General features: G+C 46.9%; 1 protein-coding gene across 3 annotated transcripts in view; it reads right to left on the bottom strand.

Annotated features, from left to right (window-relative positions):
• Nucleotides 1–21,566, bottom strand: part of LOC138570308 (cytosolic phospholipase A2 gamma-like) — a 642,279-nt gene that overhangs the window by 384,153 nt on the left and 236,560 nt on the right. For all 3 annotated transcript variants that reach the window (XM_069649085.1, XM_069649084.1, XM_069649086.1), the window contains exons 3-4: nt 17,770–17,807; nt 17,145–17,256 (exon numbers count right to left, since the gene is read on the bottom strand). In XM_069649085.1, coding sequence (XP_069505186.1) covers nt 17,145–17,256; nt 17,770–17,807 — 150 coding nt within the window. The remainder of the gene's footprint in view (nt 1–17,144; nt 17,257–17,769; nt 17,808–21,566) is intronic.

Here is a 21,566-nt window from a genome sequence, read left to right on the forward strand (position 1 = left end):
AGGTTAATTGATATTTTTATTTTTTTTTATTTGTGTGTACCAAAAACTGTTTGGTTTTACAAAAAAGAAGAAGCACTCTTGAAAGTAGCATTCATTTATTTGGACTTGTTCACCCAGTTTCCTTCAATGCTTCCTTTTCTATTTGTGCTAAAGCGATTTGCAGAATTTTTACTGTAGCGATTACCCAGGAGGTTTTTTGTCCACTTATCAGGCGTTGCCACCAAAACTCTTCCTCGCAGTCAGAGAAGGTCTCTAGGACAGGAGATAGGGCATTTTTTCTGATTTATGTAGCGCCGAGCATGACATCAGTAGATGGCGAACTGATTCGACTTCCTCTGCACTTTTGCACAACCTGCAGGTGTTAGTATTTGCTAGGCCTCTGATATGCAAGATTTCATTGGTCGGTAATAAGTTTAATCTTGCTCTTAGGAAGAACTGTCTTAACGGTCTGCTGGGAAATTCTTTTGTAGATTTCCGCTAGTTCATTTACTTTTCTTGGCAGTAGTGGCAGGTGGCTTAAAAGTGTATTCTTTTCTGCCATCTCCAAGGTGCCTATCCAGTCAAGTTCCTCTAGTTTTTTTTATTATGAGAGGATTCTGCATTAGATCCTCCTGTGTGCTGGCAATGGACTTCAGTTGGTCTTTTTATTTTGGCAGCGTATAGTGATAGCATTTTCGATCCAGCTATCTTGGTTTCTGTGCTTATCACTTGATACAAGGGTGATTGCTCTGGTAGCTGGATGTTCCTGTATAAAGACATGCTGCTGTTTTCCTTCTCTTTCGCTTTTAGGGAGAGGAGTCTCAACTCTCTCCTAATTGCCGGAAGTGAGGTTGATTTGGGGAGAGACAACACGGACCTCCAAAAGAAGCCTTCGATCCTTTGCCAGATCTCCTCCGGTAACATTGGCATTGCCTCCGTGCTGTAGATCAAACACGGGACCACTTTTGCTTTGTAGTGCTTGAGTAGGGGGATCAAAGAAAAGCGACCAAATTTGTTGTCCAGCATGCGAGCTTGTGTTGTCAATGATCTCGCTTTGGTCCAGATGAAGCTTTGCATGCTCGCTTCTAAGCGAGTGTTGTCCAGCATGACCCCCAGATATTTGAATTCAGAGACAACTTGGATTTTGAAGTTTTCTAGTTGCCAAGATGTAAAGTTTGCCTGTTTGTTCTTTCTCTCCAGAATCATTATCTTGTTTTTTTTTGTTGTTAAGTTGCAGCTTATTGGTTTCAATGTCGTCTGATAGGCCTGCAGCGTCAACTAACCAACCTATCAGTGTTTGGTCATCCAGGGTGATATAATCAGCGTAGAACGTTCTTGGGACCGGGGTCCGCCCAATTTTTGGTGGAAATACTTTCACAGCTGTTGAGTCTTTCTAGTCACCTATGAAAGCTGTGAACAGCGCCGGGGCCAAGGGACAGCCCTGCTTCACCCCTCTTGTAATGGGGATTTCGTCCGATAGTGTGCCGTTTCTGTTCAGCTTCACCCGCATTGATGTTCCTGAGTATAGGGCTTTAATCGGCTAAAAGATCTTCTTTGGGCAGTTTCCGGCTGAGGGTTTTGCCCATAGTAGTGATCTGTCTACCCTGTCAAACGCTTGGGTGAGGTCTATGAATGCTAGTTACATCTTCGTAGTCCCCTCTTTTTTTATATTGCATTTTATTGAATTTAAACAACAACACAATCAACGAAAAATACAAGAAAAACACAATCAAAGCATACGCATTCAAGGAACGAATCAATAAGTGAAGGCACAATAAGAGTCAAATGATCTCCATTTGTCGCCCTTTCCATCTGCAGTTCAGTCTAGCGTCTTAGGGCCTCATGATGTTACTGGAATTCTCTCTCCTCCCATTTGTCCCAAATCTTAGAAGCTTTGGTAGGGCAGCCTCTTGCTTTATAAACTCTGCGCTCTAACATTGCAAGCATGCCCATATCATCTGCCCATTGTTCCAGTGTTGGGGACTCTGGGGCTCCCCATTTTTGTGCAATGTTCCGCTTCATCAGTCCTGCGGCCGTAGATAGGAGCAATCCTTCCCATTTATCAGTGGTGTTCTCATCGGGAGAGCCCAGCAGCAACACCTTCAGGTCCATTGTTATATTGCGGCCTAGCACCCTGGATAGTTCATTGCAGCATTTCCCCCAGAAAGTCTGAATCCGCGGACATTCCCAGAGGATGTGTATGAATGTACCAACCTCCCCCCCGCAACGGAGGCAGTTCGGGTTTGGGGCACGTTTCCAGCCATGCATCATGGTTCTTGGGTAATATATTCTGTGAAGGATTTTAAGTTGGACCAAGCAGAGTCTGGAGGAGATAGCAATCTCCCTGGGATGCATTAGGATCTGGATCCAGTCCTCCGGTCTATGGCTCCCACATCGTCCTCCCATTTGGATTTAAGACGAGGGAGTTCCGGAGTAGCAAAGGAGGACATAGCATTATACAGTATAGAGGTGACCCTAGTAGGGATATGTGCTGGGAGTATTTTTCCGTTCTATGGGTGTGTATTCGGGAATAGCAGGGTCCAGCTGGATATGTGTTCGTAGGGCATGAGTCAGTTGGGTATGGTGATAGCATTTGGTCGTTGGAAGGTGAAATTTCTGTTGCAATGCTACAAAGGAGGCTATTTCCCCATCTATCAAGACATCCCCAATCCGTGTGATTCTGGCCTCCACCCATTTGGGCCATGGTCTGTATTTCCCCAGTTCGGCCAGGTTACCGTTGAGCCACAGGGGTTGTGCCGTGGTGATCTTGTCTTTCCATCCCACATAGGCGTGGGCCCGTCTCCAGACCCTTGAGACATGTGTTGCCATTGTTTGGGGTAGGGGTCTGTGGGGGGGCTGGTAGAGCAGGGGTAATGGGTCAGTATCGTGGATGGCTGCAATTTCTGCCTTCATGTGCGGGAGTTCCCTATCCCCATGCAATAGGTCGTTAACCACTGCCAGTTGGGAGGCCCAGTAGTAAGCTCAGAGACAGGGGACGCCGATACCCCCCCTCCCAAACCGATCTCTGGAGTGTAGCCAGTGCAATACGAGGCTGTCCCCCTCCCCATATGAGGTCTCTAAGGAGGGAGTCGAGGCGGTCAAATTCGGCGTCCTGAATCTCCAGTGGTGCATTTTGTAATACATAGAGGAATCTGGGCAGGGTGATATTCTTAAAAAGGGCGGCTCTGCCCATTAGTGTCATGGGGAGAAGCCTCCAGTGGCGGACATCGTCTTTAAAACGGTCCATGATCAGCTGGAGGTTATGGGCTGCGTAGCGCGTCAGGTCCTCCGATATCCAAATCCTAAGATACTGGAAGCCGCTTGGTTCCACCTTATATGAGCATTCCTGGGGGACGGCCAGTGTACCATCCTTTACCGGGAACAGGATAGATTTGTCCCAGTTGATTCTCAGCCCACTAAATTCTCTGTATCGGATGAGCATTTGCGTTACTATGGGGCAGGTTCGTATCGGGTCACCCAAGTATATCAAGAGGTCGTCAGCGTACAGAGACGCCCTGTCTTCGTGTCCCTCCAGCCACCTGAATCCCAACCAGTCCCTGCTCTGGCGGAGCCACAGGGCGAGTGTCTCTATCGCGAGGGCGAAGAGAAGGGGGGGACAGGGGGCATCCCTGCCGTGTGCCCTTACCCAGGGGGAAAAGTTCAGAGGGCCACCCATTTACCTTCACCTCTGCTTGTGGGTCTGTGTAGAGAGGTTGTACCCATCCCAGGAAGTTGTCCCCAAATCCCATTCTTCGCATAGTTTTCCAGAGGCTGTCCCAGCGAACCGAGTCGAATGCCTTTTCAAAATCTATGGCAAGTAGTGCAAGCGGTTTGTCTATGATAGGGGCCCTTTCCAGCAATAGGTGAAGGCGCCGCAAGTTCATACGTGTCGATTTATGTGGCATAAACCCACATTGGTCCGGATGGACCAGGGAGGTAATTACCGCTTGCAACCAGTTGGCCAGGATCTTGGCAAGGATTTTGGTTTCGCTATTGAGTAATGAGATAGGCCTATAGGAGGCACATTGCTCGGGTGGTTTACCTGGTTTGGGAATAACGACTATCGTGGCTTTGCGCAGATCCGATGGGAAAGCGCCTTGGTCGCGGGCCCCGAGAAACATTTTGTGAAGGTATGGTGCCAGTTTTTCACCACCCAATTTCTTCCAGGTCTCGACCGGGATCCCGTTGGGGCCTGGTGTTTTCCCCGACTGCAATTGAGCTACAGCCTCAGCGATCTCTGCTTCAGTGAGAGCCGAGTCCAGTTGTGCCCTCTGTTGTTCCGATAGGAATGGCAGGGTGATATTGTCTAGTAGGGAGGGATCCAGAGGGGACACTGGGGCGGCGTACAAAGTAGCATAGAAGTCAGCAAAAGCTTGTGCTATATCCCTGTCTGAGTGGCATTTTCCCTTCTGCGGGGTTATGATCTCTCTAACGTGCCGTTGACCCTCATCTCTTCTCTCAAGCCAGGTCAACATTTTCCCAGCTTTGTCCCCGTGTTCATATACCCTTGCCCTGGAGTCTTGGTGGGCTTGCCTGGCGTTGTCTAATTCGATGTGTCGAAGGTGTTCTCTAGCACCCTTAAGGGATCTGAGAGACTCCGGGCTTGGGTCACGAATATGTTTGGCTTCCCAGTCGCCCACATCAGTTTCCGCCTCCAGCAGCTTCCGAAGTCGCTCCCTTTTGTTACTCGCTACCCAGGAAATCGCCTTCCCCCTCAATAACGTTTTATATGCTTCCCATATCGTGACTGGGTCATCGACCGTAGGGGTATTAATTTCAAAATATTCATTTGTTACTTCCGTGAGGTGGTCAACAAGATCAGGGGAGCCCAGATAGTAGCTATTCAGCCACCATGATCGTGGTGGGATTTCCCTTTGTATTCGCAGTACCGCCATGAGGGGTGAGTGGTCTGAGATGCCTCGAGAGAGTAGGTCTGCAGTGGTCGCCCTGTGTATATCGGTGTTTGGGAGGAAGAGGTAGTCTAGTCTGGACATGGACCTGTGTGCTCCCGAGTGGAATGAGTAGGCCTCGTCCACAGGGTGGAGATGCCGCCACACCTCCCGAAGGCCCAGGGAGACGCAAATTTTGCTAGTTTGGTGGGAGTGTTCGGGTTACGGTCCCTGATGTGAGTGCGATATTTTATATTACACATGACGTCATTAAAATTGCCCCCCAAAATCCACGTATCAGGTTGGTGTTTTGACATAAGGGTGACCAACTCCTCCAGGAATTACTCTCCCAGTCCTGGCGGGGAGTACACTGACGCAATGGCCAGCGTTTCTTGTCCCAGTGTTCCTATAACCACCACATAGCGACCCCGGGGGTCGTGTTCAACTATTAGCGATGTGAATGGGACGCGTTTATGAATCAGGATAAGAGTCCCTCTGGATCCCATAGTGTATCCCGCATGTAGGGCCAGTCGGTAGTTGGTTATACGAAAGAAAGTGCAGCTAGTCCCAGCTAAGTGTGTCTCATTTATCAGGGCGACGTCGGGAGAATGTCTGTTCAAGAACTGCAGAACAAGAAGTCGCTTGATTCCGGACCCCAGTCCGTTCACGTTCCATGTGATTACTTTGAGAGACCTGGGACGCTCAGGGGTTGATGCGTGGGTGAGTGTGGTCACCATTTATTGTGTACGGTATCAGGTTCACAGACATTATGGGCTGTTTCATGGAGTTGCCATATTTTGGGTATGTTGTGTGGCGTGATCCATTAGTTTCGTGAATGCGTAATAAACGTGTATTAATACTATAACAAAAACAACATAAACTCACCCATCCCCCCTCCCTATACTCCATCCCAACACAAAGTACCTGTCGCCCGAACATCGTTGGCACTCGGAACTAGAGTGTCAGCTCAAACTTGGGGTCCTGGCTGGCAGGCGAACAGAGGGGGCCCCCTCTGGTCCGCAGCTCCTACCACCTTTGAGCATTCAGTAGTTCTTAGGGTCCACTTATGAGGTAGGCCTCTCTTCAGTTCGATATTCCATCACTTCCTAGTGCTCGTTGGTTTCCCTCGCTTCAGTTGGTGGGGTTTGCCGTTTGTTCCAGGATCGCTGGTTCCTGGGCCTCCGGGTGCCCCCCGGAAGGAGGGCGATCCGCCCCAGGCCGGGGTCTCCTTCCCTGATCTGTTGGTCTTGCCATCCAGTCTCCTTCAATGTGCGTTTCCGCCCATCTTCAGGCCTCCTCCGGATCCGTGAAGTGAACTGTGGTTCCCCTGTGGTGGATCTTGAGTTGGGCTGGAAACAGCAGTCCGTATCTTACTTTCATGTGAAATAGTTGTCTCTTCAGCGGTTCAGACGACTGTCTTGCCCTCTGCATCTCCCGGGTGTAGTCAGGGAAAAAGGCGATTAAGGAGCCGTTATGGGTGATTGTACCCTTAGAGCGGGCCATTTGAAGGAGTGCATCTCTGTCCCGATAGTTAAGGAATCTGGCTATGATCGTCCTGGGTGGTGCGCCTGGTATAGGCCTGCCCGATGGCATTCTGTGAGCTCCCTCCACCAAGAAGAACTTAGCGAAGGGGTGAGGCGCATAGATGTCCGCCAACCATTGTTCCGGGAAGAGCTCCATACTGGGCCCTTCCTCCCACTCCGGGAGGCCGAGCATGTGTATATTGTTGCGGCGCGATCTTCCTTCCCCCTCATCCACATGGGCCTCTAACATTTTCAGACGATTTAGTGTCTGGGAGAGTTGTTGATTAATGCCTCTAATGTTATCTTCAGTCCCCGAGATGCGCTGTTCCGCCTCCCCCGTACGAGCGGAGAGTTTCTGCAAGTCGTGGCGCAGAAAGGAGACATCCGCCGCTATACTGTCAATTTTCATCTCCATCGAGGAGCGGGAGCTGGCGATGGCGGCCATCACGTCTCTCAGGGAGCGGGCAGTCTCGTCCTCAGGGGGGGAGTGTCTGTGGTGTGTGAGACTGCGAGGCCTGGGCCTGTGCCACCGCAAATTGGTCCATCTTGCTTTGCATAGAGGCTTTTTTCAATTCGTCTTTGCCCATCCTTGGAGAGAGGCAGTTTCGCGGGGTTATGCACGCCCGAGAGGGACCGAGGCTTGCTGTGGGTCGGGTAGGACAGCGTGTGCGACGGCAGTCCCGGTCAGGCGAGTTTTCCCACCAAGGTCTCTCGCAAGTGTGGCTTGGAGAGGGCCTTCCACCTCGGGTTTACCAATGCGTGGGTTTGGGCTGGTGACTGGGGCCACTCACCGGCCTCGCTGGATGTCGCGGTAAGAGAGTCTTCCCTGTTCGGCCGTTGAACTCCTCGTGGGCCAGAGATGGTCTGGCGATTTCTGTCAGGTCTGCTTGCAGTACCATCGCTCCCCGCAGCTCGACAGGCCCCGAATTGCATCATGCACCAGCGGCGGCCATCTTGGGAGCACGGGAGCCCTCTCCGTTTCGCTCTTCACTCGCCTCGGGTTTGCTCTTGGGGCTCCGATTTTCCCTGAATTTTGCATCCGATGGTGCCCCAGTGCGTCAGCTATCGATACAGGCGTCAGAAGTGTATAGAACTCTCAGGAATCAGGCTATAAAAGACAGGATGTTTGCGGCGGTCATGGAGCCGATCAAACTCACGTATGCTCCATTGCGCTGCTGGCCACGCCCCCCCGTAGTCCCCTCTTGAGTTTTGCTTTTGAGGATGCTCAGGATCAAAATGTTTACAATGGTCCCAGATTTTTTTCGAAATCCAGCTTGAAATGGGTCATTTAGGGATGCAGCTTTGACCCAAGCTTGAAAGTCCTATAGTAGAAGCGTGCCAAACACTTTTCCAATCGTGTCAAAAAGGGCGATTGAACTGTAGTTTTGCGGGTTTAAGCCCAGATGCAGAGAACCATGTGCTTTCAGGGAAATGAGACCAAGAAACAAAAACAAAACTGTTACTTATTTTATTGAGTAGTTTTGAGACCGAGAGACTTACAGAATTGTGGCACAGCTAATTTTAAAGCTAATTTTCAGGCAATGGTATTAATGAGACTCATTTTGATGCAATTTTGATTTTTTCTTAGTTCCAAAAATGTGTTTCTAGCTGCCCTGCAATGTCCTGAATTTGAAAGTTGGGGAGCTAATGGCTCGTCAAATTAAATATTGGTTTATGAGGTTTCATATTCCCAAGTATGTTAGTTATCAAATAAAGGGCAAAAATCCATAGCGCACGCCTTGCTATAGCATGCAGAAATGAAAGTAACCTCTACCGAGTGGTTATGAGGAGGGGGATATTTATATCTATTTATCATGGCATTTATCAGTAAATTAGTCAAATTTGCCATGTATGGACTTTTTAAGGCAAAAAGAGGTCATGAAAAATTGTAAATTATATTATATGTACCTCTACACGTCACTTCAGCTAAGGGCCTATCGGCACAGAGGGGCTGGCTCTCGGGAGGATAATCTTCCAATGAAATGTTAGCACCAATAAACTGCCACCTTCTAATTTTAATAATTGGAGCTGTGGCTGATACATTAAAAAGCACATTCTCTATACAGACAACACCAACAAGGACAGACAGGATAGACAGAGAAGGAGAAAAGGGAGAGCTGCTAAACATCTTGGAGGACTTGCCCTTAAGCCACCTTGGGGGATCCCTGAGACAGCTTCCTAAACCCATCTTGGGTGGTGAGGCATTCACATTGAGAGTCCTTAACTTTGCATGGCAAAGAGAAACTAGGGAAGCCAACAGCTGACAGGGCCCTGATTCTTAAGGAGAGCTACTGAGGGATGGATGCAGGGACTACCTTTAACCAAATCCTGTGACCAGACCCCAGCTGATTTTCCTGAGGAACCTGGCTGTCTTCCTCAAGCGCCCCGAAACAGAGGTCCAATGTAAGTAGAATTGATCCATTAGAAACCTAGTGTGTGGGGTAACTGAGTGCCTTAATATCTTCCCTCTATAGTGGGTGGGGAGGGGCCGATTGTGTAGCTCCTCAGCATATTTGACTGCATATTAATTTAATGAACTCCCAAATAAATTGACACGGGGGAAGCTTGGAAGATTTCAAAACTTCACCCTTTCTCCTAGAAGGAATAATGTTATGGTCACAAAGTAATTGGGGGGTCATTGCCTTAAAAACAAAATGGGCCTCATTACGAGTTTGACGGTAGCCGTGCCGGTAAAACCGGTACGGCTGCCGCCAAACTTGTCAAAATACCAGCACCCGTCAATAAGGAATTACCGGGTAATTCCGACCTTGCCGAACCCGCTAATTCCGTCATTGCCGGGTGCCGGTGCTTGTCAGTCCCCATTCCCATTTGAGTTGTAAAAGGTGCCGGCGCATCCCACTTGCTTTGCTTGCGGGTGCCACTCGCCCGCTAGTTCAGACCTGGCAGGCTGACAGGCACTCGCGAGCACAGCTCGTAGTATGGCGTTCCGGGAACTACGGTACCGGTAGGCTTACCGATACTGTAGTTCCTGGACCGCCATACTCGTAATGAGGCTCAATGTGTAATTGCCACAATTCCCAAACCTTGCCTTTAAAACACGAGGGTCCTTGTCCCTAAAATCCAATTCCAACTGATACCCCTTCACAAAACAAGTTATCTTTGCTTGAAGTACGATTACAGTTGGGTAGGGAAAAGCACACACTACGGAGGGTGAATAAAGCTTTGGAAAATCCCCCGTTGTGTGTCCTTTGTCCCATTGTATCCTCTTTTTAATGCTACCAATGTGTTTTGTAGCTTGAGGTAGCCCCTCTTTTCGATCATTGTAGAGTAAGGGCTATCCAGCAGCTTCGAGTTCAACTAATCATAACAATGTGTACTGTCACTTGCCTACCACAGCCTATCGAGCAACACTCATTAACTTGATAGCCCCATTTATTATCACTGTATATTTCACCATGCCTTCCACGTCAGCCCCAGAGGGTGCAGGAGCCTCTCACATGCAACTTACCTCCATATCCCCTTGTAGCACAGCACAGGGAAACCTTAGACTCAGGGCACGTCTACCTAAAATATTCGACCCTGTCAAAAAATATAACATTAACTTGGATCACCTCCGACTAAAAGGCCCTTTGGAAACTACCACTCTTCCTAGCCGCAAACCCCCCCTAAAAAGAAACAAGACTACTACCAACCGACCTGACACCATCAACCTGAGTCCTATACCACAGGCAGAACCCCCTGACCTGAAAGGTGCATTAATCAATGCTAGATCTCTAGTCGCTCATGCTACAGACATAGCAGACACTATCCTGGAAAATGACCTTGACTTCATCGCCATTACTGAATCCTGGCTCCACGAGGCAGCAGGTCCAGCACTTACGCTAGCAGTCCCGGACAACTATACTATCCTTAGAGCTGATAGACTAGATGCACGAGGTGGAGGAATAGCGATCATCGCCAAAACTAATATCTCCATGAGAGTCACCTCTACACCTAACCTTAAATCATGTGAATCTCTCTCCATTAAACTTCCCACCGCCAACTCTCAAACCTTAAATATCCATCTCCTCTACAGACCCCCAGGCCCAAGCAGTACATTTAATGAAGATTTTACTGCTATTATCTCTGAGAAGTTAAAAAACTCCAGACAGACATTAGTGCTAGGAGATTTTAACTTAGGTTACAATGATATTAATGATCTCCAAGCCACTACTGTAGCTAACATCCTGGCAGAACGAGGCTTCACGCAGAAAGTGAATGTGTCCACCCACACTAAAGGGAGAACTCTAGACTGGGCTGCCAGTCACAACTGCAACCTCTCCATTACCTCCATCGCCCCCCAAATATGGACGGATCACCACCTAATTTCCTTTACTCTCAATACCAAAAGACCCACTGCTCTAACACTACCCCCCGCCACTCCTACCTTAACTAGAAACAAGAAAAATATCACAGTAGACAATATCCTGCCCCACATCCTACCGAATCTTAACTCCCTACCTGACCATTTTGACCCAGGCCTCCTAGTGGAGGAATTCAATAAAGCCATGACCACGGCTCTCGACAGCACTGCTCCACTTAAACTTAGGAACAGTAAACCTAAAAAGCATCTTAACTCTTGGTTCACACCCCACCTAAAAAACCTAAGACTACAGAAAAGAAAATGCGAAACGGCATGGAACCTACATCCTACCGCCAACAACAAAACTAATCTAATAAATATCTCATCACAATACAAAAAGGATATCATTTTGGCCAAACAAGAAACGTATAATAATAGAATTTCCCAAGCCAATTCCAGTATGAAAGAGCTCTTCTCTATCCTAAAGGAACTGGAAACCCCTATCGCAGTTCAGGACGACTCCATTAAAGACAAAATTTGGTGCACAAACATACAGTTGGCACTAACCAACAAAGTAGCCAACCTCCAAACAAAAATTGCTCTAAAAAAAGCTTCATTATCATCCCAAACTCAAACCCAAATCCCCCTTAACAAAATATCTATACCTAAACCCAAAGAACTCACACAATTCAACTTTTCTAAGGTCTCAGTGATTGAGGTTGAGAAAACCATTCTTGGACTTAAACCATCTAATTGCAAAGGCGACCAATGTCCAGCACAATTGATCAAGGACGTTGCCAGAGATCTGGCTCCCTTCATCACCAAACTTATTAATGCCTCCTTCACTACTGGCATCATCCCACGCAACCTAAAGGAATCATGGGTACTCCCCCTTCTGAAAAAACAAACACTGGACCCCAACATTCCCACAAACTACAGGCCCATCACCACGGTGCCATTCTTACTAAAAATACTAGATAAGGTAGCATACACCCAAATTCAGAATTTCCTCGAGGTGAACCATCTCCTTGGTGCCCGCCAATCTGGTTTCCGCCCTCAACACGGCACAGAAACTGCCCTCATTGATTTAAAGGCCCAAATAGACGCACTCAGAGATGAGGGCAAATTAGCACTCCTCCTCCTACTAGACCTCTCAGCCGCCTTTGATCTGGTGGACCATAGGGTCCTGTGTAATCACCTTGACTCTGCGGCCCACTTTTCAGGGGAAGCTATAGTCTGGATACAGTCATTCCTCAGTGACAGGACCATGAGGGTATTCTCCCCTCTGGCGGCGGCAGACCCAATACCCATTACATGTGGAGTGCCCCAGGGATCTTGTGTCTCGCCTACACTATACAACATTTTCACCAAGCCACTCTTTGACGATCTTGATAATCTGGGTATCACCTACACTAATTACGCAGACGGTACCGAGATTCTCCTACCACTTACTGGGGATTACGGGGAAGATCTGGCTTTGGTGAACAGAGTCTATAGCATCGTTCAGGCATGGATGGCCAACCATGGCCTATGCCTGAACGATGACAAAACGGAGCTCATCATCATGGGCACCACTGCTCGCATTTCTAAACTCAACCCAAATTACTCAGCCTTCACCATTGATGGGAACACTATCAAGGTCACTAGAGAAGTAAAAATGTTAGGTTTCTACCTTGACTCAACCCTATCCCTCACCAAACAGGTAAACTCACTGGCCTGTTCTAGGGCCTATACATGTAAATTAATACGAGCCGGGAAAAAATTCCTTTCAGACGAGAGTTGCCTTATCCTATCCAGAGCGCTTATCCTATCAAAACTAGACTATTGCAACTCCCTCTACATAGGGGCAACTAAACAAACCATCAACAGAATACAAGTGCTCCAAAATAATGCACTCAGAGCGGCTCCAAGTATTCCTAGAAAATCACACATTTCAGAAATAAGACGGAAACATAAATGGCTTTCTACCCAGGAAAAAATTAACCTCAAATCTGCCTCCCTTATCCACAAATGTTTAAATAACAAAGCCCCTCGTTACCTAACAGAACGTTTTACCAGAAAAACCACCACTAGACCTACAAGAACAGTCAGTCCTAACTGCCTCCTAGTGCCCAGATTTAAACTGACCACTATTGGAGGATCTAGCTTCCCTGTCAGGGCAGCTCAATTGTGGAACTCCCTACCTCACACTCTCAGAGCGGGCCAAACGTTCCACAAATTCAGAAAGAACACTATAAAATGGCTCACCGAGAATGCTATGTAACTGCACCTTTCTTAACGTCAACTTCATGATGACCTGATGTCCGCAAACCGTTTTGTATTTGTACCCTACCGCCTTACCTCCACCTGTAGAGCTAAGAGAATTGTCTCAACTATACTCTGTATAGATATAACTGCTGTAAGTATTTTTGTTTATGTACGTCACTGCCTTACCTTTACCCTTTGGAGCCAAAAAAATGTTGTTTCTCCATGATCTGTATTTTTGTATCTTCTGTAACCAAGCTGTAAGCCTTCTTGTCAAATGCGCCCTGCTACCTCAGGGTCCGGCGCGCACAATAAATAAATAAACAAACAAACAAAACAAAAAGAAAAAGGTATACTTATCCTAAAATGCAATTCTCCATTGTTACTACTCCTAACAACTTATATTTAAACTAAGGGGTGCCCTTGACCCCAAACGGAATTTCTAAACTCTCCCCACCTGTCCTTTAAAGAAAGGAGTGCTGCATAGCACTGATGCCTGGGCTTTTGGTGCTGGGGGAGAAGTGCTTTGCAAGTGAACTTTCCTTTAAACAATATACGCGCTCTCATGGGATTAAGTCACCCTGACAGCAGAACGGTTTTGCATTACTTTTGGGTGAACGGGAAACAGGGTGCAATCTGCCACATGCATTCTTACCAATCTGTGTGCGGAGAAACCTCATGGATCCAACAATTACTTGTTTCAAAATCCCAACTGTGCTTTGTGTTCAATCAAAATTTTAGCAAGGCATATTTGCCTGTTTATTACAAAAATAAACTGTATGTTATGTTGAAGCTTTGTGTGGTGCCACAGAGAAGGTGGTGTATAATCATTAAAGATGAATTATGAATAAATATATATTATTTCTGTACCACGGCCTGGTTCTTGGCTCTTTGTTGGCACAGGGGAGGGATCTGCTTGGCTCTATACGAGTCATAGATAGGGCGTGTTAAATCCCAACCACTGGTGTGTTGTGGTCTCGTTCAATTGTTGGGGTGGGGGGTACTTCCCATGTTGAGCGTGGTCTCCCAAAAGATTGTTTCAATGTATGCACTTGCTATGAGGAGAGACTGGGGTGCATCGACTCAGACTTCCAAATGCTCCTTCTGGACCTGCTCATCTCTAGCCTTCTGGCTCCAGAAGACACAGGAACACACAAGGAGTCGTTGTGCTTCCTGCTGTAGAGCTACTGAATACAAACCTTTGGGATGCCACAGCCATGCTATCTACCTGTGGTGCGGAGAGGAAATGAAGGCTTTCCACGTTCCAAAATACTACAGACATACCCGCCCGAAAAGCCAAGAAAAATACTTCCTATTAACAAAGACGTTTGTGGTGTTTTGGGACATGGAATAGATCGGGAATGATGAGTCCTCTGCGGATCTCGGCTCACCCAGTCAGGGCGTTAACGGGGCTGATCTTCAGATCTTTAATTAGAATGGGCAAGTTCATATTACTCGTTTGCTTCACGTGTACCTCCATTTGGTCCAATGTTACTCAATTGTAAACTTGCATTTCCCAGTCTTTTTTATACAAATAGCCCCGTTTTAACTCCCTAATGATGGGAGGGATATTTATGCTGGCACAAACTGGGGCATTTTGATAAAAAATATTTGTAAAACACGTAATCCCTTATATAGCCACATTCTTTAGTAGCATCTGGCACTTTTACCTAATTTAAATAGAAGTATTTTGGCTACCTGAGAAGGATGGAGGGCAGGAATGGTAACCTAGATTTCGATATTGCAAGCACGTCTCTGCCCCTGGAACACTCCTTGTCGTACTTGCAATATAACCTTGGCCTGCGGGCTGAATACAGTTCTTTGCTGCAGACACACAACCCCTTGAGTTACTTTCCTCAGGGTTTGGAACTTCATGCAACAGTCTAAAATATATAACTGGTATTGGGAATTGGTGGGACTGGAACCTGTAACTTTCAGATGAGGAAAACCTCTTATTGCACATCCAGAATATAGAGATGTTTGCTTCAGCTCAGCCCTCCCCAGCAAGCCCCCAGATTAAAGTCTGTCCAGCACATGAAGGGCTGGGCTTTTACACCTCTCCAGTGAATGCCCTCAAAAAACATGCATGGCACGCCCAAATGATTCTAGGCATGCATGTAACTCCTGAATGATTCTAGACATGCATGACACACCTGAATGATTCTAGACATGCCTGAATGATTCTAGACATGCATGGCATGCCTGAATGATTCTAGACATGCATGACATGCCTGAATGATTCTAGACATGCATGACATGAATGATTCTAGACATGCATGACATGCCTGAATGATTCTAGACATGCATGGCATGCCTGAATGATTCTAGACATGCATGGCATGCCTGCATGATACTAGACATGCATGACAAGCCTGAATGATTCTAGACATGCCTAAATGATTCTAGACATGCATGGCATGCCTGCATGATTCTAGACATGCATGACATGCCTGCATGATTCTAGACATTCCTGAATGATCCTAGACATGCATGGCATGCCTGAATGATTCTAGACATGCCTGAATGATTCTAGACATGCATGGCATGCCTGAATGATTCTAGACATGCATGACAAGCCTGAATGATTCTAGACATGCCTGAATGATTCTAGACATGCATGGCATGCCTGAATGATTCTAGGCATTCATGACATGCCTGAATGATTCTAGGCATGCATGTCATGCCTGAATGATTCTAGACATGCCTGAATGATTCTAGACATGCATGACATGCCTGCATGATTCTAGACATGCATGACAAGCCTCAATGATTCTAGACATGCCTGAATGATTCTAGACATGCATGGCATGCCTGAATGATTCTAGACATGCCTGAATGATTCTAGACATGCATGACATGCCTGAATGATTCTAGACATGCATGGCATGCCTGAATGATTCTAGACATGCATGACAAGCCTGAATGATTCTAGACATGCCTGAATGATTCTAGACATGCATGACATGCCTGAATGATTCTAGGCATGCATGTCATGCCTGAATGATTCTAGACATGCCTGAATGATTCTAGACATGCATGACATGCCTGAATGATTCTAGACATGCATGACATGCCTGGATGATTGTAGACATTCATGACATGCCTGAATGATTCTAGACATGCATGACATGCCTGAATGATTCTAGACATGCATGACATGCCTGAATGATTCTAGGCATTCATGACATGCCTGAATGATTCTAGGCATGCATGTCATGCCTGAATGATTCTAGGCATGCATGTCATGCCTGGATGATTGTAGACATGCATGACATGCCTGGATGATTGTAGACATTCATGACATGCCTGAATGATTCTAGACATGCATGACATGCCTGAATGATTCTAAACATGCATGACATGCCTGAATGATTCTAGACATGCATGACATGCCTGAATGATTCTAGACAAGCCTGAATGATTCTAGACATGCATGACATGCCTGAATGATTCTAGACATTCATGACATGCCTGAATGATTCTAGACACGCATGACATGCCTGAATGATTCTAGACATGCATGACATGCCTGAATGATTCTAGACATGCATAACATGCCTGAATGATTCTAGACATGCTTTCCAAGCCGTACTTAATGTATTTTTTAGGTGAATCTTTACAGTTTAGAATGATAATTAAGTATTTGGCCGAAGCTGTATGTCTAATTTTGAGCTGGAAAATTGGCTGAATATTTACTCAAAGCTGAATTCTGGTACACCCCTACATTAAACTCGTGCAAGTTGCTCCGGAATAGGGTGATTAGAGGCCATACCACAGAGCACACTGCGTCGACTGTAAGGAGGCGGTGAAAAGACCCTGGCTGCACACACAGTGACCCCACTACAGGGCCACATCATTCGACCTAATGCAATGCCAGAAAGGCTACACCAAACTAGGCCAGAGCTTTCAACGCAAAGCATCCACATGCGTACTCTGCGGGTTTACCTCCCAGGGTGGGGCAGAGGGGATTTCAACAAAGAAAGCCTCCTAAGTGCCAGCGTAAAGACGGGGCTGTAAAGAGGCAAGAGTGGGAAGGGGGCGCAGGTGGGAAACATACATCGCATCTCCTTTTTTTCCCGCCGATCGGTAAAATCTGAGGGATGCCTTCCAACTCTCTTTTCCTTTGTATTTTATAATACTGCAGGTTAATGGTCTGAAGGAGTATCAAGCATTCAGCATGCAGGGGTGCAGGGGGAGGGTCCTCACCTCATCACACTTCACGAGGTGCCTTCCAAGGCAGTCTGCAATGAACTTCCGTCGCTCCTGGGTGGCAGCTTTCTCGCCGTCTGAAAGTTCCTTGGACCAACGGATGTGGGCGCTGTTGGGAAACACATGTCATGTGAATGATATGATAAGATGTGTATTTATAACGCGCCTGTACACAAGTGTTTATAGACACAACAAGACAAGGAGGGGGAAACAAAGGGAGGACACATTTAGATCGCGCAAGTGCGGGGAAAAGAGAAGGGGGAAGCTGCCAGGGGGAAAGGGGATGTGCAGGTAACTCACAAGTGCAGCCAGCGGGGGGCTCATAAGTGCAGAGAGAAGGGACTGCAGGGCTGCATATACAGACCCTTGAGTGCTGGGGAGCCCGGAGGCAGTGCAAGGGCAAGTGGGCATGCAGGAGCCTGGACACAAGTTCACAGGGTGACCAGTGCACGGAGCAGTCAGGTGCATCATCAGGGGAGAGGAAGAGAGAAAGCGGAAGCGAAAAAGGAAGGTCTTGAGTTGTTTCCGGAACTGAAGGTGGTTCTGCTCAAGTTTGAGAGAGGCAGGCCTACACTTTACAACACAGATGGGAACTCTGATCAGCAAGCAGCGCTGCACTCACCCCTGTAGTCCAGGCTGCCCTCCATCGCTGTGCAGTGTCTGCGAAAGGAACACAAATCAAGAGACATCAACTTCACTGTGCAGACTGCCCCCTCCCACTCAGATTGCTGCATCAGAGCACCCGGCAGGAGTGGGGGGCATGAAGAGCCCCACTTTCGGATGGGAATTCCCATGACTTAGTCATTTTCCTGGTGGCAGCAGCCTCGCGGTCAGTACAGGTGCAAGGTGCAGGCATGCTAAGGGAAAGGCTTCATTTTACTGTGGTTGGACTCCCTCAAACCCTCCACCCCGTCCCCCATGCAAAAGAAAAGTGTTTCACGGTCTTCATTTGTTTGACATTTAGCGTAAATTACATAAAAAGAACAATGTCCACTTTAGAAAATACACCTTTTTTTTTATTTACGAACGAAACCAGTTCCTGAACAGATTTACCTGAGCGCATTCTCTAAATTGCAACGCAAAGTGTGGCACAGCCATTGGTATGTATTAATGTTTGAGCGATGCAAGCCTATGGGTTCTCGCGAAAGACACCTCTCAGCTCAGGTTTCACCCACTCATTCGCCAAGCCCCAAGACATGACTGGCTCACAAAGTCACCGCCGCCACTTTCACACTGCTATTCTTACCTACACAAAAAAGCTTGTTTTTTAAGGGACCTCACCCTTTTAACATCAAGCATAACTGCAAGTGGCAAGAATGCACTGTTGGGCAGAATTACATGCAGTACCCTTGGAAACTCTACACACAATTAAGACTACAGGTGTAAGCACAATCACACCTTTGGTACAAGCCTGTACTACACAGTTATGTGGTAGCAGTGGCTGAGCAGCCAGGCTTATCTCAAGAGGGATGTGAGCAGTACAAGATGTTACACAAAGGACTTGCCATCACAGTAGTTCAAACAAACACTATTGAAGGTTTCTTGGTAAAAAAATATACATTTATTTACACAGTCAGTTGGAAAACATTACACTAGTAAGAAAGCAGCTCAATATCACACTCTAATACACTACAGTACACAACCAATATGATACTAAACAAGTTAAGCTCCCCTGAAGTGGGAGCAAAATGGCACTTCAGTTACTTTCAAAAGGAGTAGAAAGAAACAGTTAAAAGAATTTAAAGCACAATTACTTTCATAGGCAGGGCAAATAGTTTCAGTTCAGTACAACCAACAATTTAATTCAACAGGCCTGGGCCAAAGTCAATAGTTCAGAGTCTTGGATAGGATAGCAGAGTTCTGGTAGTAAACAGTTAAGTCTTTGCCAATGTTCGAGGAAGTAGTTTGCCAGAAAAAGAGTTATATGTCGGTTTAGGAGCGAACACGACTCCCAAGTTGGGAACGTTTCACAAACTTTCACCACAGCAGAAAGGATTTCTCTACCGCATTTGCACAGTACCTTATGGATGAAGAAAAGCTGTAGCTGAGGCAGCTGTTCCTGGCACTTCCTGCAGATCTCACTGTTCCTGAGCTTCAGTCATGGGGACAAGGAGGACGTCGGGAGGTTCCTGCACTGCCCAGGGAAGAGTCCACAAGCTTGGCAAAATGTCAGTTTAAGGTGAGAGTGCCTTAAAGACCACAAACTGGTATCCTTCCCACTGGATATCCGGTTTTCCACAGCACTCTGCAGAAAATTTGACCAGTATGGAGACGGTGTCCAGGTGGTTTACGAGTTGGTTGTTCCCACCAGCTCAAGGGAAGAAGCCATCCTTGAAGGAGCTTCTCTGTCGAGGGCGTTTCAGGCTATTCGGAATTGCAGCAGGGCTTCACCGGGCAAACCAACAGTCCAGGAGTTGCAGCAGCCGTCCTCTTCCAGCTCGTCTTCGGTTCTTTCGTTCCAGTGGTCGACTCTGCACTCCAGTCCAAGAGACTCTCCTTTTAAACAGTTTTCTACCTTTCATTCCAGCCTAGCTGCCACTCACCCAGCAGGGTGGCTGTCCTTGCCAGACAGTCAGCCAGCCAATCACGCTAGAGTGCATTCAGGTCTCCAAGGAGACTAAGCACAGGGAGTTTCGGGCACCTCCCTCACATCCTGTCCACCCCAGACACTCGGTGCCAGAGGAGGGCTTCAGCACTGAATTCCATAGATTCCAATACGAAGGGTAGAACCTGAGCGGGCGAGGCCCACTCAACATCTGTAAATGCCCACTCGGCAGCACTGTGTGGGCATTTACAATTGTAATGTCACTGCGGTGGCCCAACTACATTAGCTTCAGGCCCCACGTTAGACAATCCTGGCTGCGCCTCTGCCCGAGCTACTAAAGGAATATTTCTTGTGCATAGCAAACCACCCAGAGCTACTTTAAGAGGTCTGTGCTGCCCAGTCTGGATGTGCTGCCAGTGCACACTGCCACACATATGTGGGATAAATTAAACAAGGATCCACAAGACCGTCAACAAGGCAGCCGACTAAAACCGCGCTTGCATTACAGCCCCCGGCTAGCATGGTTTTTCAGTGTACACAAACACCATCGCCACACCTGAAAATTACACTGACGCAACATCATACTCAACACAAATCACCCACTAAGATGAATGCTGGTGTGTGAACGTCGCTTGGCCTTGGCATCAAAACCTCCCCTGCGTGTAATGAGATCAGCTTACCCATGGATGTTGTACTAGAACCTGCTGATAAGTGACAAGACACCAATGTTCACGTAGCTTCTGCTTTACAGACAAGTACGGAGGGGATACCACAAGAGAATGAACACACCCTCTTAGAATCAATAACCATGCCAACACGAACTGAAGAGAACACCACAAGGCAGGAAAGAATTGAAATTGAAGCAATTGACCAAAAGTCCCATAAAACAACCACGACTAAGATACTACAAGTCAGCGCAGCACATATTACGAATCACGACCTGACCACAATGAGATCATCTCTCCATTGTGATAGATCGGTAGAGTCAACCGATATCGCCAATAGAATTAGGACAACAGCCCAGAAGAACAAGGCACTACAAGCAAAGTTAAAATGGCAGACCAAATGCAATGAATCTAAAAGACACTCTCTAACAATGGAAAAACCAAGAAGCAAAAGAGTGGAAAGGCTGTCACTAGACTTAAGGAAATAGAAGATATAATGGGAAACCAAGAGAAAAGAGCCTCAATATTTGACTTATCCGACCTTATGGATACTCAGAAAATGGCAATAATTACATCAACTCCCCTCCCACAACCCGCCTTAGAACCACCACGACCAAATACACCAGTGACATTATCTTCTAAGCAAATTAAGGAAGAAGTAAATAGGTCGCATAACGGCGAGAAAGAGCAGGTTCAAATGGAGAATGATCATCAAATGCCCGCGTGAAACAATTCCAACCTCCATGCTGGAACTACAAAATATTATGACAATGGCATCGACTCATGCACTATTACCGCTTCTGAAATTATATGACACCATGGCAGAAAACATCAAAGACCACGTGATCCTCCTAGCAATGATTCAAACTAAATTAAGCCCCATGGAGGGCCTAATAACCAAAATACAAGTAAGAATGGAACGTGAAGCAGACACCTCACAACAGCGGAAGTCTAGATTATTCAATATTGCCAGTAATGATAGAGCAGAAAAAGCCCAAATTACGGTGACAATGATAGAAATACTAGCGGATAAACAACGGAAAGAGATAATAAACTCAGACATTGAGACCAGCAAACCTACAATTCTATAGGTGCCACATGAAGAAGCTAAAAAAGACAAACCTGACGACAACACAGGACACATGGAGAGTTTTGTGGATCCAAGGTCAGGCAGCCAAGAAAAAGTGAGATTCATAGAGTGGATATCAC

Source organism: Ambystoma mexicanum, chromosome 2q (genome assembly GCF_040938575.1).
Source record: "Ambystoma mexicanum isolate Mex_15411 chromosome 2q, UKY_AmexF1_1, whole genome shotgun sequence".
Lineage (NCBI taxonomy): Eukaryota > Metazoa > Chordata > Amphibia > Caudata > Ambystomatidae > Ambystoma > Ambystoma mexicanum.